At 43.8% G+C, this 18992-nt stretch overlaps 1 protein-coding gene across 10 annotated transcripts in view; it reads right to left on the bottom strand.

Annotated features, from left to right (window-relative positions):
* FRMD3 (FERM domain containing 3) overlaps positions 1–18992 on the bottom strand; it is a 225423-nt gene that overhangs the window by 99110 nt on the left and 107321 nt on the right. For all 10 annotated transcript variants that reach the window (XM_053292931.1, XM_053292929.1, XM_053292932.1 and 7 more), the window contains one exon: positions 2139–2181. In XM_053292931.1, coding sequence (XP_053148906.1) covers positions 2139–2140 — 2 coding nt within the window. In that variant the 5' untranslated portion in view covers positions 2141–2181. The remainder of the gene's footprint in view (positions 1–2138; positions 2182–18992) is intronic.

The following is an 18992-nucleotide window of genomic DNA, read 5'->3' as shown; positions in this document are numbered from 1 at the left end:
CAACATACATGTTCTAGGCACTGATCAAGTCTATACCTACAGCACTTAATTCCATAAAACTATAGCCTTAGGTTTTCTCATCCTATTCATTGGGCCCAGAGATGTAAGCAAAGATACATTAGTTGAGTTTTGATCACTATAATGGCTTTAATATTGGTATAATAACATCTGACATGACAAATTAAAAGACAATATCCTTCCTAAGGTCTTGAAACATATGCATATTTTAAATATGCATATGCATATTTAGATTGTGAGCCCTTTGGGGACAGGGATCCATCTTATTTATTAATTATTTCTCTGTGTAAACTGCCTGGAGCCATTTTTGGAGGGGCGGTATAGAAATATAATAATAATAATAATTAATAGGACTCGATGTCTGGATAAAACAAACCATTCAATAACACCTGTCTGACTGTGTAAACAAGAAATAATAATAATAATATTTGACCCTTAGTAAGCATCTCTTTTTTCACTTTTGTGAACCACCTAGAGCCTCGGAGTCAGGCAGTATATAAATTAAATAAATAAAGATCATCATCACCATCATCATCTCTGCTACATTACTACTATATTGTCAGGGATTGCCCCGGCCCACCAGAGTCAGACTCGGAGGAGTCTGATTAGGAGATAGTCAGGGAACCAGATCGTGATGGGGGCCTCAGCAGCGAGCCTGAATAGGATCAGGAGCGGGTTAGGGCCAACAACCCAGAGATCCCAGACATGCCCACTGAAGCCCCAGCTAGGGCGGACACCACCAAACCAGGGAATGGGGACCCATCCGGAGCCAAATCAGGGGGGTCCCGTCAAGAACCTCTGTGGACTCTGATCAGGAGGAGCCTTCCCATCTGATCAAACCGTTCCAGAGGAAGGCCCATGAAGCCCTCTGCAAACACAGGCAAAGTGCCCACCTAGCTGCTAGAAAGGAACTTGAGTCGAGGGCTACTTGTGAGCAAGGAAAACGGTCTCTTTGTGGAAGCCAGCAGGCAGGCAGCCCCAGCTGCAACCAATGACTCATTAGGCTCTGTTCGCCAAGCCTCAGCTTTATAAGCTGCTCAGTCTAGCTTGTTCACTGCTGGAACAACTCTTATTAGCCTTGTCTCTAGTCCCCCTTGTTTCTGAGCCCAGTCAGTAGTGGAGACCTTCAAGTCTCAGCTCATGTTCCCTGTTGTCTCCTGGAGTCTTGCTCCAGTCTCCACTCACTACCAGTCTCCAGACCCTGCTGCTGCCCAGTATCTGCCTTCATCAGTAGTCCTGCTTGAACCTTCACTCTGCCCTGACCTGACAGCCTCAACATTGTGACCTCACTGGCCCTGCCCCGGCCCTGCCCCTGCCCTGCCCCAGTAAACTGTGAGTGCTCCTGGCTGTGTGAAGGCTTTGCCAATGTGCCAGGACATGTGTATATTGTTAAATACTCCATGCATATTCAACATTATGTATATTGGATAAGATGTTATATAAATTTACTAATGTGTCTTTCATGTCCCAAACTTGGGGGGGGGGTCAATTAAGTTACCATTTACCAAAGAAAAATGAAGCATGTCAAGGTCAGTGACACACTTAACATCAAATGTGCAAAAAGGAAAAAAGGGAATATTTTCAAAGCAATTTCAAGGGGAGTGGCTTTCCAGATCCAGAGCTGTGGAGTTCCCAGATAAGGTTTCTGATATGGCTGTGGTAATGCTGTGTGATAAAACTCAGCTCTGACCCAGCCATGACTGGGAAGCTTCCTTGAGACAAGCGAAGGAGTCCACAGCACCCTCTTGAAAAGCTAGGTAGTATCTTCCAGTTTGTCCTTTTAGGAATTACATAGGGATTGTGAAAATTAACATGAAAATGTAGGAATAAATTTTGGCTCCTCTTCAGAAAAAACCTTCTTGGTTCTTTATGAATAAAGTGAATCACTTCACCGGTTGAGCTTGGCATCTGGAACTAGATGTGAATCTTACATTCAAGTTGTGAGAAATGGCCTGAGACCTGAAAAGTGGCCCAAATCAGGCAAATGTAACAGAATGAGCTGAGCTATCACACACTCATCTTTTAAAGTGGGGAAGGGGATGGGAACATTCTACCATAGACAAACCCATGGCCTCTTAAAATAGCACACCAGAAGATGAAGTGGGCTGGCTAACACTTACATTTCATTTGCTTGCAGATAGATTTGTTGGGCTCAAGCCAGTGCTGAAAAGGAAAGGCAGAGAGCAGTGGTTAAAGCATTGCAAAGGATGTCACTTATTTATAATCACAAGGCTGTGATGAAGTAACAAGTATTTTTTATACCAGCTATGATTTTTATTGCATTTTGTGTCAACAACTTCAAAAGGGTAGTCTTCCTTGGGTAAAGACAGTGGAAAGGGAACAACACTTGAACACAAAGGGTGTAGTTAAAGTGATCCCAGAATACACCATAGCTGCATTTAAAACTGATCCAAGCCTGGGAAAGGAATGGGCAGGATTTATTCTTCTTTGAAGCAATCCACGGTTTCTCTGGTGGGAAAGATATTTACAGCTTCGTAATACAGTAAGATGGATAAAGCTTCTTAGGGAAAAGACCTTGGAGTACAATCCTGCCTCTAGATATGCTAGGATGTATCTCTCAAACTTTTATTTAATAATGTGTTTTGAGAGCAAAGAGAGATAATTGGGGAAATGATGCACTGCCCCCCCCCAAAAGTACACTTTTCCTTATGGTCAGTGGAATTTGGATTCAGATTCTTTTTCCGTAAGCAAAGCATCTCTACTATTCTGTCTTTGCCGAAGAAGCACCCATCAGAAACAGCGCCATCCAGCCTTCCTAAGCACATGATTTCGCTTTTTTTCTGCAGACCTCAGTAATAGCCACATTAACTCATTCAATGCTAAACCAAATGCTATTGAAAAGTAATAGAATATAGGAACAGGGAAACATTAGTAGGAAAATGCATAAAAGCACCCACCCACCCAGTTTAATGGGACATTTAGAGCCTCACCTGTGAAGGCTGCAATCAAGTCTGATGTATGCCAGTATTTTAAAAATATGAATACCGGGTAACTGTGATGTAAAAGGTAAATTGTGCTATATTTATATTTCATACATAAAATGTAATTTTTATATTTGTTTGCTATATTTATATATTGCATTTCTCACCAGCTGTGCATTTCTGAATGTTAGAAGGTTTTTATATATTAAGTAAAGGATTAAATGGTCCTTATTAATGGCAGCAGCGTGGATAACTGAAGACCTCCCAAAGCAATATCTGAAGAAGTCTGCTTTCTATGCAGATAGCATAACACCCCAAGCAGTAGCGTACTGGAGCCGGCCCAAGCAGTAGTGAACCGGAGGGGTGGAGTATAAATATTTTAAACAACCAGTGGTGGCACCAGAAAAATAAGGGGGGCACAGAAGGGGCAAAGTGTATTCTGGGTGCACAAGCTGTGTCCCACATGCTCCATTCTGAAACAAAAATTGGGAGGGGGGGCAAACTACTTGTCTGAGGGGCAACTGCCCCTCTGGAGATGCCCTTGATATAAACTGCCACATGGTCAACAACTCAATATGCTGTATTTGTCAAGAGTAAGTCCCAAATGAATGTAAACACAAGGCAATTTTGCCATGATCTACACACCATCTCTTGCTTCTAGCAAGAAGAACTTACATCGATTTCACTCTCCTTTTTACACTCCTGCCCTGAAATGCTTAGAATTTTGATATAAGCTGGAACTGGAAATATTTTTCTGTGTTATTACATATAAAATGCATAATAATTTATTTCTTATTTAGTTTCTCGTAATGTCACAGTCAGTCTGCATTCAGTCGGGGTCAGATTTTCTGTAAATACTTGGACTAATACAAATTTACAAAAAAAAATTGTGTGAATAGGCAAATTAAATGACAACTATTCAATTCCATTCCAAAACAGCAAAAAAATTCTAACAAGTCAAAATCAACCATGAATCAAAACATGCAGAAATATGTAGATATTTCTGTGACTGCCTTATAAATGACAGTAGGCTTACATCACAGCTCAGTTAAACACAGTTTCATTTCGGAATGGAGGAAATTGAACAGCTTACATGCGTTTATCAGTTATTTTCAATATCTGCACAGATATTGCAGTATGTCTTATTGTTCAGGCAATGTGACCTCTTTGCCTTTCATCTTTACTAGGATGCAATTGCACCTGCAGTACTGTATCCCATTGCATGCTGTGTTCTGAACTGTGATGGTCTTCACTTTCCTAAGCATTACTCCCTGATCAGCATTTTAATGCCCCTGAGTAGCCATTTACCAGGCCAGGTGCCCTCGTGATTATTCAGTGCTGAGCAGGCCTATTTGTTATGCATGCCTCTGCAGCAGAAAACCTCAGGGTTGGAAAGGTCATTTCATACAGCTGAAGAGAACACTTTAAAAATGCATATTTAACAGTGCTGACATTCACATTCCTCCATACATGCACATTAGGCTACAGATGCTATTCTGACATCTAAATTAACTATACTTTGAGGCTGTTCCTGTCTTGTATATATGCAGAGTGATAGGAATTGGTTGTGCTGGCTCTTCAATGATCCTCCCTCAAATCCTCATAGGGTTGCTAACTGTTCAAACTGATTCAGGTCAGTTCAGAAAATCAGCATCATTCCAGTTAAAAAACAAATCCAGAATTTATACTAAAAATGTATATACAAGGGAAAATAGATTTCCTGGGTTGTTAAAGGCAATTTAGGCCACATCTGCAAGTGTCTAAGTTGAGACTTAGGTCCCCGGATGTGCAACACTGTGAACTGGATGTTGAAATCCACCTGCTATTTTGCTTTTCAATCAGCAAGTTTTGGTAAAATCTACCATTCTGAAAATTATCTTCAAGCTACCTTTGCTAATTATCCATGACTCCAAGGCATTTGCAAATACACACGAGTCCCATTACAAATCCTCTACTTATTTCCCGACATTGTCAACATTATTTCTAGGGCTGTGCACAGGTCATATTATTGGGCCAACTGCAATAACATTCTCACATTGTGCTAATGATGCACAGGGTGATCAGGATTGCATCAAGCTAATAACTGTTGTTGGTTCAATGTATTGGGATGGGGGTTTACGTTTACTGAAAGCCAGCTTCAGACTAATAAAATAGTGGTTCTACAGGAGAAGCTCCGATGCTTCTGAAAAGTTCTACTAACTCAGCTCCACAATTCATGCAGTGAGGGATGGGAATTTTGACACATGCTACCTAAGAATATGTCCCTAATGGTTGCATAGCTCTCGAACATATTCTCAAGTAGCACAGAGCACTTCCAGAGGTAGTGCAAATCATTAAAATGCTAGTCAACCTCTCTGAACACCCAACATGGTGCACCTAGGAAAGCTTTCTGTAGTGTGGATACGTCTTTCTGGTTTATCCATGTTGTACTGCTCAGGATGTCAGCCAGTATAATGGGGTATTACAGCTTTCAAATGATAATGAAGTATCTCTGTGATTATATGCCTTTATCTGCATGTATCACTACGCAACAAATAGGCTAAATTGTGAAGCAGAAAGTGCTGTACATTTGCTCTCCATTGCAACAATCAAATAAATAAAACAAACTATAAACTGAATTGATTAACCATCAGGGTCCCCCCTCCCCCACACCAAGAGTAACTGATACAGATAAATAAAGCATCTGTGCTATGGGAGAAGAACCAGTACATCTGAAGTTGGGGGAGGGGGTAATTCTGACAATCAGAAATCAGGTCATATTTTCAGGAGGTCAGGGACATATTTTCAGGAGGCACAGAGTCAATGCTTCCAGGAGAAGGCAAAGTCATCGAATTTCTCCCCCGCTCCCGCCATCCCCACCACCCACTCCACTATCCCAACACATCTGCTAGAAAGACATCGGAGTCTATACCAGCTGAGCTTCCCTGGGAGGTGCATTCTGAAACTGGGTATCATAACCATGAAGACCCTATCATGGGTCACTACCCATCTCTACTTTGAAGGCTGGAAGATGAGCAAATATAAATAGTTGGGCAGGTTCATATGGGAGCAGGCAGTCCTTTAGATATCTCAATGATCCCAAGATATTTGGAGCTTTAAAGGTTAAAACCAACACTTTGAACTTCAATTTAATAAAAAGAGATACTTTCTTTAGAGGTAGCTCTCCCCTCACTTACCACATCTTCAGACCAAACAACGTAACCTGTTTTACTTAACTGAATGGCAATCTCATGTCCAAAAAGGCTTTGTTATAACAAGTCTTTTATTTGCTTGGATTAAACAGAATAGCATTTAAAAACATTTCAAAAGAATATTGCACTCAGCAGGATTGCCTGCTTTGTTTATAAAGTGCTAAATATTACTATATAGTTAGGAATCTAAACATCTAAGAGCCCCTCTGTGTAAATCAGCAAACATAAAAATAATCAAAGTTCAGCCTGCTCTATAGATGTGGGAATGGCAGAACTATGAAAAAACACTAGCACTGTCACTGTGCCTCCTTTTCAAAAGTAAAACATCCCCTAAGCTACCATGAGATGATGCATTATAGAAGCAGGGAGATCCCAGCATACCAACTTACAACCATAATAGACTTGCCACTTGTTGGGAGCTAAATATTTAAAAGCCTTTGTTTCTAACTGCCAGAATGACTTGAAACATTGCCAGCATTAGTTAGAGACAATCAGTTACAATCAGTCTTGTACTGAGCCTTTCGAATGGGAAAAGCATTGGCTTCAAGAATTCAGAGCAATGATAGATTCTCAATCCTTTGAAAGTACAAATCTGTAGGGACAGGTAAAATTTCTTGATTTATTTAAGCGCAAGCGCGCACGAACACACATCGTGGCACCGTAAAGACTAACATACTTTATGGCATAAGCTTTCATGAACTGCTCTGAACATGGGCTCTGAATTAAAATGTATACCACATTTTAGAATTTAAGGTGTTACCTGACTCTGCTTTAAAAGATTAACGCAACTACCCTGCTGGAATTGGTTTATTTAGAATTCTTTGATTCCCAATTAATCAACTGAGTGGCTCAAACAAACTAGTAGACACCTACATGGGAATATTAGGTTCAAAGTCTCCCAAATGGGTGCCATAGTTGGAGCCCACAATTCAAACTGACACTTATAAAAAAGCTGTGTGGCTATGTTGTTAGGTTTTCATTCTTCTTGTGTAATTGGTCCTAGAAGCACAATTATTTGCTCATGGATAGGGCCGGCTCAAGGGGTTTTGGTGCCCTTGGCCAAAATAGTACCTGGTGCCCCCAAGCCATATCCCTGTATCTGATGTGACCAAGCCAGACCCCCCTGATGATGTCGCTGCCACTCCTGCAGCAGAACCAGTCTGTGCACTACATACAAATATTATGAATATTTATATACCACTTTTCAACAAAAGTTTCCAAAGCGGTTTCTCTTTGGGAACTTTTATTGAAAAGTGGTATATAAATATTCATCGTACATACTATATATATAGAGAGAGAGAGAGAGAGAGAGAGAGAGAGAGAGAGAGAGAGAGAGAGAGGGAGGGAGGGAGGGAGGGAGGGAGGAGGTTGGGAACCACTGGCCAAGCGCTATGCTCCAGAAAAGCCAGGCATTAACCCTCTGCCATTGCTGCTGCTGCTATTACAACAGCCAACCCAGTCCCCTTCAGGCACAATAATCTCTGGTCTCACAAGGATTTCATGCACAGAGGTAATGTCAGCTTCCCATTTATAATTATGCTTTCCTGAAGACTGGCAGGAATGGCATTTGAATCTATGATGCGAACATCCACAAGGAAGTCTTGTTAGGGGTTGTTCAATTCATTTGAGGTCGGGGCAGCTTCTAGGGCCGGGCTGGCCTATGGGGTGGCTTGCTCAGGAAGGGCCCCAGCAGGGATCTGCATCTTACTGAATCCTCCAAACTGACTCCTAATACCCAGACTAAAACCAAACAGAAATCACCTTCATCTGTATTTATTTACTCCTTTCCACCTTTTCTGTGCAACCTGGTTCTGTCTCTCAGTCAACTTCTAGCAAGGTTTTTGCAAAACAATTCAATTTCGATCCCACCCACTGCCAGCCAAGTGTGACGAAACAGGGGTGACTCTATGCTTTCCTGAGATATACCCTCAGTAGAGAGATTGCTCTGATCCCAAATCTAGGAGCACATCGCTTCTTCAAGGTAGGCTGCCACCAGTTGAAGACTGATCTAAGCCACTGCCCAGGCTTAGACATAAGAACAGCCCTGCTGGATCAAGCCCAAGGCCCATCTAGTAAAGCATCCTGTTTCACACAGTGGCCCACCAGATGCCGCTGGAAGCCACAGGAAGGAGTTGAGGGCGTGCCCTCTCTCCTGCCATTACTCCGTTGCAACTGGTACTCAGAGGCATCCTGCCTTGCAGGCTGGAGGTGGCCCACAGCCCACCGACTGGTAGCCATAGATAGACCTCTCCTCCATGAAGTCATCCAAACCCCTTTAAAGCCATCCAGGCTGTTGACTGTCACCACATCCTGTGGCAGAGAGTTCCACAAGTGGATCACGCGTTGTGTGAAAAAGTACTTCCGTTTGTTGGTCCTAGACCTCCTGGCAATCAATTTCATGGAGTGACCCCTGGTTCTAGTGTTGTGTGAGAGGGAAAAGAATTTCTCTCTCTCCACTTTCTCCACACCATGCATGATTTTATAGACCTCTATCATGTCTCCCCGCAGTCATCTTTTTTCTAAACTAAAAAGCCCCAGGTGTTGTAGTCTTGCCTCATAAGAAAGGTGCTCTAGGCCCCTGATCATCTTGGTTGCCCCCTTCTGTACGCTTTCCAGTTCTACAATGTCCTTTTTAAGATGTGGTGACCAGAATTGTACGCAGTACTCCAAATGTGGTTGCACCATAGTTTTGTATAAGGGCATTATAATACTAGCCGTTTTATTTCCATCCCCTTCCTAATGATCCTTACTTAGCATGGAACTGATCTTTTTCACAGCTGCTGCACATTGAGTCAACACTTTCAACGAGCTTTCCACCATGACCCCAAGATCTCTCTCCTGGGCAGTCACAGACAGCTCAGATCCCATCAGCATATATTTGAAGTTGGGGGTTTTCATCCCAATGTGCATCACCTTACACTTGTTAACACTGAACCGCATTTGCCACTTTGGCGCCCACTCCCCCAGTTTGGAGAGATCCTTTTGGAGCTCCTCACAATCAGTTTTGGATTTCACTACCCAGAAGAGTTTGGTATCATCTGCAAATCTGGCCACCTCGCTGCTTACCCCTGCTTCTAGATCATTTATGAATAAATTAAAAAGCACCCGCCCCAGTACAGATCCCTGGGGGACCCCACTTCTTACTTCCCTCCATTGTGAAAACTCTCCATTTATACCTACCCTCTGTTTCCTGTCTTTCAACCAGTTAGCAATCCACACATGTACTTAGGAACATAGGAAGCTGCCATATACTGAGTCAGACCATTGGGCTATCTAGCTCAGTATTGTCTTCACAGACTGGCAGCAGCTTCTTCAAGGTTGCAGGCAGGAATCTCTCTCAGCCCTATTTTGTCCCCTTATCCCATGACTGCTAAGTTTCCTCAGGAGTCTTTGATGAGGAACTTTGTCAAAAGCTTTTTGGAAGTCCAGGTAGACTATGTCAACCGGATCACCTTGATCCACACACTTGTTGACACTCTCAAAGAACTCCAAAAGGTTGGTGAGGCAAGATTTCCCTTTGCAGAAGCCATGCTGGTTCACTCCCAGCAGGGCCTGTTCTTCTACGTGCTTTACAATTTTATCCTTGAGGATGCTTTCCATCAATTTGCCTGGAATGGACGTTAGGCTAACCAGCCTGTAATTTCCCGGATCGCCCCTGGATCCCTTTTTGAAAATCGGTGTTATATTTGCTACTCTCCGGTCCTCTGGTACAGAGCCCGATTTCAGGGATCCTCTATAATAAAGTCCCTGGGTGTGCGCCCGTGTCTTCCGGTGTCTGCGCCCATGTCTCCCTCGGCTGTTCTGGGCATGCGCTCCGCGCATGCCCAGAACGGCCGAGAGAGACACGGCCGCCTGCACCAGGCGGCCATGCTGGCCGGTTGTTCGCCCAGCCACAGAAAGGCCAGAGGCGGCCAATGGGAGGGCAGAGGTGGCGGCAGGTCCAGCCCGGCCGCAGGGATAGGAGAGGTGGAGGCGGATCTGGCCCGCCCGCTGAAAAGAACAGGGGTGGCGACTGTCCCTTGGGCGGTCCGGCTGGCTGGAGGCTGCAAAGCCATGTTGGCGGGGGGGCGGCTCCGGGGGAGCGGCAGCGGCAGCTGGACGGGCGGGGGGGGGGGTCTTGCGCTGAGCCGCCGCCTCCTCCTCCTGCTCGGCAGCAGCCGGCCCTCGGGTGGTTCCCAGGACGGCGTCGTCGTCCCCCCGGGAAGAGCCGCCGGCAGCCTGCCGAGAGCCAGCAGGCAGAAGCGGGGACCGGCGGCTCCCGGAGGAGAAGACCTCCGCCTGCCCACCCCAGGCAGCAGCAGCAGCTGCAGCTCCTCCTCACGCCCAGCCCAGGGAGGGAGGTGCAGGAAGCAGCTCAGCAGGGCGAGCTGTGGTTGCTGCTTCTGCTCTGGGCGCCTGGCCATCACCGCCATCCCCAACTAGCGCCTGTTATTTTAACGGGCTTAAAAATACTAGTAAGTTATATATTTTAGCAAGGAGATCGGCAATTTGACATTTCAGTTCTTTAAGGACTCTTGGATGGATGCCATCTGGCCCTGGTGATTTGTTAGCTTTCAGTTTTTCCAGACAATTTACAACATCATCTCTTGTCACTTCTATCTGACTCACCTCTCTAGCCTCCATCCCTAAAAAGCCTGGTTCTGGAACAGGTATATACTCAGTATCCTCTGCCATGAAGACGGATGCAAAGAACTCATTCAGCTTCTCTGCAGCCTCCACATCCTCCTTAATAATCCCTTTCACTCTGTCATTGTCTAATGGTCCAACCACCTCCCTGGCAGGTTTCCTGCTTCTGATGTATTTAAAGAAATTTTTGTTATTCCCCTTGATACTTTTGGCTAAATGTTCCTCAAACTCTTTTTTCGCCTCCCTTATTGTCACCTTGCATTTCTTTTGCCAGAGTTTGTGTTCCTTTCTGTTCTCTTCATTTGGACAGGCCTTCCAATTTCAGAAGGAAGTCTTCTTCCGTTTTATGGCTTCCTTGACGTTACCTGTTAGCCATGCTGGCATCCTCCAGGACTTAGTGGTACCTTTCCTCCTTTTGGGTATACAATCTAACTGGGCTTCTAGTATTGTGGTTTTGAGTAAACTCCATGCATTCTAGAGCGTTGTGACTCTCCTGATTTTCCCTTTCAGCTTTCTTTTCACCATACTCCTCATTTTGGAAAAGTTTCCTCTTCTGAAATTCAAAATGTCCATGTTAGATATCCTTGGTGATTCTGTCCCCACGTGTATGCTGAATTTGATGGCACTATGGTCACTGTTCCCTAGATGGTCGATGACAGTGACATCACGCACCAGGTCCTGGATGCCACTCAGAATTAGGTCCAAGGTCGCCTTCTCTCTGGTTGGTTCCAAGACCAACTGTTCTAGGGCACAGTCATTTAGCATATCTAGAAATTTGACCTCTTTGTCATTACCTGACTGTGAATTGACCCAGTCTATGTGTGGGTAATTGAATTCACCCATAATTACAGCCCTGCCTCTCCTTGACGCCTCCCTGATTTCCTCCTGCAACTCCCAGTCACTGTCGGCATTTTGATCCGGAGGGCGATAGCACGTCCCCAGTAGCACGCTTCCTTTCAGGCCTTGTATTGTCACCCACAGGCTTTCTGTGGAGGACTCCAGTCCACCTAGGTATTCTACCTTGTTACATTCTATCCCTTCTTTAACATACATTGCTATCCCTCCTCCAAGGCACCCCTCCCTGTCCTTTCTATAGAGTTTATACCCAGGGATATCAGTGTCCCACTGGTTCTCAATTTTCCACCATGTTTCTGTTTTGCCCATTATATCTATATCTGTGTTAGCAACCAAGCACTCATTATCATCATCATCACCAGTTTTATTATGGCCATTGGCCAGCAGAAATGGTAGTAACAAATATACACAATACGTCAATAAAACAATGCTAAAACACAATATGACAGATTACAATCAATAATAATAAATTATTTAAAAACAACAGACAGCTCTTGCAGTTAGGCACTTAATAGGGACCTCAACCTAATGGCAATATAGAAAAATTTAGCCACAACTGCTGTAGTCCCAGGGCTCGAATCCACGAGGCAGTAATAAGTATAAAAGAGATCACACCTTCCAGGAAATTTATGTAACAAAGAGGAGATGAGCTTTTCTCTAGCGTCCCGATACAACGAGCAGTACAACAACACATGGGTGACAGTTTCCAGAAGGCCAACGCCACAAGGGCAGAAAACCGCAACAGGATTATCTTTTGCAAACCTCCAATCCAAAAGAGAAGAGGGCAACACATTGAACCGGGCCTGGGCAAATGCAGCCTGGAATTTGGAAAAATGTAGCGTTGTCAAATAACTAGCACCTCTATCTCCCCAGGCTGGCAAAATCCCAAAATGTAAAGGGGAGCAAGTCCTATTGGCCGAAGACATAAGTTCCTGCCGTTCAATATCGTGCTACCGGAGAAATAATATTTCCTTCACCTTATTATATTCCCAAGTGAGGAGTTCTGAAGGAGAAAGGCCCAGTTGAATAATTTTATTATTTACAAATGTTAGCCAAGGGTTAGGATAAGAATCCACCCATAGATGTTGGAAAAAAGAAAATTCCTGAATCTCAGAACAGAGTTTACTCCATCTAGCGAAAGTAAGCTCCCAGGCTTTACAGACAATAGAGAAGGACCCAGATTCCAAACATAGAGCAGAATAAGGCACACATCTAGGCACTGCAAAAATTGCTCTCAGAAAAATAGACTGTACTCTCTCCAGTTCAGCTGTTACACCCTGGATCCATAGCGGGACTCCAGAAAGTAGTTGGGCCACGATCTTAGCACAAAATACCTGGAGTGCCATGGGAACAAACTGGCCCCCTTTAGAGTAGTAAAATCGCAAAAAGGCACTGAGGGTATTGCGGGCTTTGTGAATTGAAGACAGCCTTTGGGTTTTCCAATTTAGATTATATTGAAATGATATGCCTAAATATTTATAGTTGTAAACCTGCTCAATGTGGTTCTGATTTATTACCCATTTATATAGTTTCCTGGATTTAGAGAAAAACAGGACCTTTGTTTTTTTGTAGTTAACTGTTAGTTTGTTATCACTGCAGTAGCCGGCAAAAGCACGCAACAGTCTTTGTAAACCTAATCTGGACTGAGATAACACGGCTGTGTCATCGGCATAGAGTAAAATGGGCACTCGTTTGTTAGCCAGCTTCGGGGCATGAGAGTCCACACTCTCCAGAAATGGAGCCAAATCATTGATAAAGAGATTGAACAGTGTCGTGGCCAAGAGGCAGCCCTGTCTAACCCCTCGAGTAGAGGGGAAAGAATCAGTTAGGGCCCCATTGATAGCATATCTAACCCATAATGAGGAATTGGAATAAAGCTGCATCATAAAAAATAGCAATCTCTTATCTATTGTTGTTTTTTCAAGTCTGGAGATAGAATCAAACGTGGATTTTAAGTCAATAAAGGCAACAAAAAATTTACATTTGGGGCCGCTAGAGTATTTCTTTGCTAGATGGTGCAAGATCATACAATGATCAAGAGTAGAGATGCCTGCTCTAAAGCCTGCTTGTTCAATCCCGAGAATTTGATTTTCTGAGATCCATGCCTCAAGCTTATCCAAAAGGTACAGAGCATATAATTTGCCAACCACTGACAGCAAACTAATGGGTCGATAATTGGATGGGTCTGAATGGGAACCATTTTTGAATATGGGAACCACTATTGTTGATTTCCATTGCTCTGGAACAACACCTGAACTATTGATCGATGTAAATAAATTAGCTAGAACTAAAGCCCACCATTCTATATTAGATTTTAATAGTTCAGGAAGAATAAGATCAGGACCAGGAGCTTTTCCATTTTTAAGGTGACCTATTAGATCCGTTATTTCAGCGGGCGTAACAGGAGGCCAACGGGGCAACTCCCCAATCAGAGGGGGAACAAAGATCTGGCTAGGCTGGGCATCATTATAGACAGCAAAAAAATGAGATTCCCACGATCTAGCCGGAATTTTACAAGGGATATTAACCCGGCCGGTTGCCGAAACCAATCTCCAAAAAGTGTGGCTATCTTTATTAGTAGTGGCCATGATAAACTTGTTCCAGACATTTTGCAATGCTTGCTGTTTAGCATATTTAAGACTACTTTTGTATGCCTTTTTAATCTGATAGTAGATTGATGGGACTGTTTGTTCTGTACCCGATCTGTATTCTCTATAGATACTCAGCAGTTGTTTACGTAAAGCCCTGCAACGCAGATCAAACCAGTTATTAGCTGCTCTTTTACTATAGGTCTGTGTGGAATGTAGCTTACTACAATGTAGGAACTTTTGCATAAAAGCAGTTTCTAATTTTCCGTATGCAACAATTGTTTTAGGTCCCAGGTGAGCTTGCACAATGGAATCAAATAAATCTCTACCTTCGGGAGAATCATAGAACCTGGAGATCTCATTTTCTACCTCCTTGGACCATTTTATTTTGCAGCTAAGATTGGCAGAGCTTTCCTCAAAAGCACAGGGGAACAAATTACCCCTCCTTTCTTGAGGAAGATCTAAATAGATATTCATGGGTAAGTGATCACTAAAAATTTGCTCACCCACTTCAAAGGAAGATACATAGGGAAGGATCGATTTGGAAACCATAACATAGTCCACTACACTATTTCCCCGGGAGGAAAGAAACGTATATCCCCAGGAATATCTGAGGGTATAAGTACCGTTTAAAATGGTCAACTCATGTATCTTAGTTAAATAGAGCAATTGGGCTCCTGATGAGTTGATACATTTATCTTTAGAATAACGGTTAATGAGAGAAGCACCATCTATGCAATCTCCCCATTTCCAAAAACGTGAGGCCATCAACATTTTATCATCGGTACCACATCTGGAGTTAAAATCCCCCATAAGAATTACAGAAGCATGGGGAAAATTCAATAATGCTTCGGTTATATAGATATCCAACTGTTCCCAAACTGTAGTAGTGGAATTAAGTGACTGACTGGGAGGCAGATAAACATTGATCAATAACAAGTCTCCACTCCTAGCCTTGATCAAAATTGCCATAGCATAGGGGGGCAGGTCAGCTAATCGGATAGATTCTACATTTAAGGCTAGCGATATACAACATGCTAAGCCAGCCTTCAGCCTTCCCCTATTGGTATCTGAGTGGGCTTTCAGTGAGTAGATGATATAGCCACTGATATTGATCTCATCTTTCGTCCATGTCTCCTGAAACACTAGAATATCCCACTGTTGGATAAAAGTAATAAACTCTATGTCATTTCTCTTCCCGTTCCACCCGGCAATATTCCAGCCAAGAATTTTCCAGGTCGACTGTTCACCGCTTGCATAACAAGTCACTGAGCGGGCGGGGAAGAGCTGTTTGGTTGAAAACTCCAAAAATGAGGGACCCACACCATATCCCGTCGTGGACTTTGCCACCAGGGTTTCCAACTCTGAGGAACCTCCCACACTCCCTTCTAGCAGTGCATTCGCGGATGTAAAGTTCGGATACTTCGACTTGGCCAAGACCAACTGAGACTGTCATTGCTACAAAAGAAGATTGGATACATTTACAAAACTTCCTGCAGTCTTTTCCAAAGGGAGAAGAAAATTTGTGATTTTAGTCTGTCTCATAAGATGTAGGTCATCAGAAGCCAAGTTGCTCAGGTGATCCTTCGAGCGGGAGAGATTAGGCTTATCAGTCTCCTGTAGATAAATAGATGAGATAATATTACTTGCGCTTTCTTCTGGAGAGATCTTCTTCCTTTGATTCCTGTTGTCAATTAAAATAGCCTCGAGAGATTTTAACTTAGAGATGTTAGACCGTAAACCATCCTTCAGGAGTGATCCCGCTATTAGTTCAATCTTAGCCATTTCGCCCGACAGCTCTATTGAGCTGGTAGCGTTGGGAGCTAACAGAGAGTTCTTAGAAATAGAATCATTCAGCGCTTCAAAAGGTTGCAGAATATCAGAATCCAGAGACTTCAATTCTTGCGAATTAGGAACCAGACTAGACTGGATGTCTTCCTGCGTCGCCAAAGATAAATTCCAATGTAGTTGAACTATATCACTCTCCTCCAAAAAGTATTGGGGTTTCAATCCATCGGATAGTTCGCCCACTTCCGAAACAGTGACAAACAAAGAATCGTTTGATTCACTTGAGCCTAACAAGGTTGAACTGGGTACAGCAATAGTGTTCAATATGGGATCTGTGCACCAAGTCTGAGTTTGATGATCTTTCTTAACTATAGGGGAACTGCGTGAGGATTTTCTCTTCTGTGGATTGCCAGTAGTCAGATTTGCTCGTGTGATCATACCTTTCCTCATGGACCCCAGATATAGTTCGACGGGGTCCTCGGGAGTGTTTGAGAGCTCCCCAATAACTCTCCTGGGGAATATCTCCCAGTTAGCTAGACAGTCACGCATTCTGAGCAAAGATTGAGGAATTAGAGCATACTCAAATCTAAGCAGCAGTTTGAACATGTAAGATTTAAAATATTTGAGTTTAGAGAAGGAAATCAGATCAATTGCTTGAAGAGGAAAGCACAAAATCTGAGCTAATGAAGCTCTAATTTTTCCTTTTGTATTCCAGCGCTGATGATTAGTAGAATTATGACAAATGTCCAAAATAATATGGTTTGGGTGATAAGTTGACTGAGAATTGCCATGTTTGGCACGTGAGGGGAGATATCCAGAGGGGGGGCAAACAAACCTCCCCCTTGGATAAAATAGAATACTCAGTTAAAGACACATGGTCAGAAACTGGAATCTGCACACTTGTTTGAGAATAAGCATCAGCAAGCTGTTTGCCTTCCTTTAGTTGCAATGATTTACTGTCTCCAGATCTACCCAATGGAGCTGAGTTAGATAACTTTTTCAAATCCATGGCTAAAGAGTCCATCTGGCCTGTGATTTTAGAGAGACGCTGAAATAAGTAAATCAAAGTCTCCATTATAAGTTTGGACATTTTAAAAGATATTTCCTCACTGATTTCCTCACTGATAGCAGGAGTGGGAGATTTCCTTAAATTGCTCAGAGATAAATTAGCTGAGTCATCCATAGAGTGTGAGGAGGGCTCACTCCTCCCGCTCAAATTGTGATGAAAGCCAGGTAATTTATTACATACTTGACTCTGCTCACGGCAGACCCCCACTGGGCTAGTCCTCAGGCTCTCAACGATAAAGTCATTCCCAGAGTTTTCAACATGCAAAGAGCCTGCAGACTGAAGTTGCAAAAAAGAGGAGTCACTCTTCTCTTGAGCAGCTGTGTCTACTGCATAGAAAGGCTTAGAGACACAGACAGAGCTCAGAGCGGTTTTCTCAAAAAGCTTAACTTTGTTAGTAACTTTGTTAGTATGTTTCTTAGCCTGCCTCCTCCTCATTTCTTACTTAGCTGCAGACACTCCTTGCAGATGCTTCCGCTGAGTCAGAAGAGACAAATCTTGCAGTAAAATAAACTCAGTCTTCTAATAGTGAAAACATTCCCCAAAATTAACACAGCTTCAGAATACAAGCCAAACAGCTCAGTCAGGCTATAAGCCAAAGGCAAAAGTCTCAATTAAAAAAGAAAAACAGAAAATAAGATAAAAACAGGAGCTCAGAACTTGCGTGTTGCTTCCTCCTGTTCCTCCTTTCTCCCGGAAGACCCAACCAAGCACTCCAGCTCACCCATCTTGGCTCGGAGGCTTCTGGCATTGGCATATAAGTACCTATACGTTGAGTCTCTCCCCTGATGTATGCTATTCTTTTGACTCTTTGACCTGCTGGCACAGGCTCCCGTCTGCTCTTTATGCGGTTCTGCTCTTTCCCCTTCTGTTTTATCTGAATTCTTTGCACCCTCACACTTTAAAGGATGGCTTTTGCCACACGGGATACTGCCCAGCTCCCATTGGCTGTTCCCCAGGAGTCATTTTAAAAGCTGCTCTTCAACCTTTTTGATTTTAAGCACCAGCAGTCTGGTTCTATCTTGGTTCAAGTGCAGCCCGTCCCTTTTGTACAGGCCTTGCTTTCCCTAAAATGTATCCCAGTGCCTAACAAATCTAAACCCCTCCTCCTGGCACCAACGTCTCATCCACGCATTGAAACCCCTCAGCTCTGCCTGTCTCACTGTACCTGTGTGTGGAACAGGTAGCATTTCTGAGAATGCTACCTTGGGGGTCCTGGGGGTCCTGGATGTCAATACACTACCCATCAGCCTAAATTTGGCTTCCAGGATCTCCCGACTAGATTTCCCCACATCGTTGGTGCCGACGTGCACCACGACAGATGTGTCCTCCCCAGAACTGCCTGTCTAGACGCTGTGTGATGTCTGCAACCTTCGCACCAGGCAGGCAAGTCACTGTGAGGTCAACACGCGGGTCACAAACCCATCTCTCTATACCTCTAATGATAAAATCACCCACTACAAAAGGCCCCCACCCCCCAGAGGACTATCCCCTGTGCAAGAGGATATGGGCTCATCATCCATGGAAGGGGTCCCTGCTAAAGGAGCATTTCTCTCTTCCTCCGACCGATGTTCTCCTTGCCCAAGACCTTCATTCTTCCTGACAGCAAAGGAGCTACCAGCCCTGAAGTGGGATGCCTCTGTCACATCCCTGAAGGTCTCGTCCACATTCCTCTCTGTCTCTCTGAACTTCTCCAGATCTGCCACCTTGGTCTAAAAGGAATGAATTTGTTCCCTGTGGGCCAGCAGCTCCTTGCACAGAGCACACACCCATGACTTCTGCCCATGGAGCAAATAGTCATACACATGTGGCACTCTGTGCAATACACTAGGAAGTGCCCCTTCTCCGTGCAGCCCCTTCAGGAGCTAAACAAAGGCTAGCACTGTGAATGCGAATTCTTGAAAAGTAGTATATAAAT

Source organism: Hemicordylus capensis, chromosome 2, assembly GCF_027244095.1.
Source record: "Hemicordylus capensis ecotype Gifberg chromosome 2, rHemCap1.1.pri, whole genome shotgun sequence".
Lineage (NCBI taxonomy): Eukaryota > Metazoa > Chordata > Lepidosauria > Squamata > Cordylidae > Hemicordylus > Hemicordylus capensis.
This window is presented reverse-complemented; position numbering and strand designations above follow the sequence as displayed.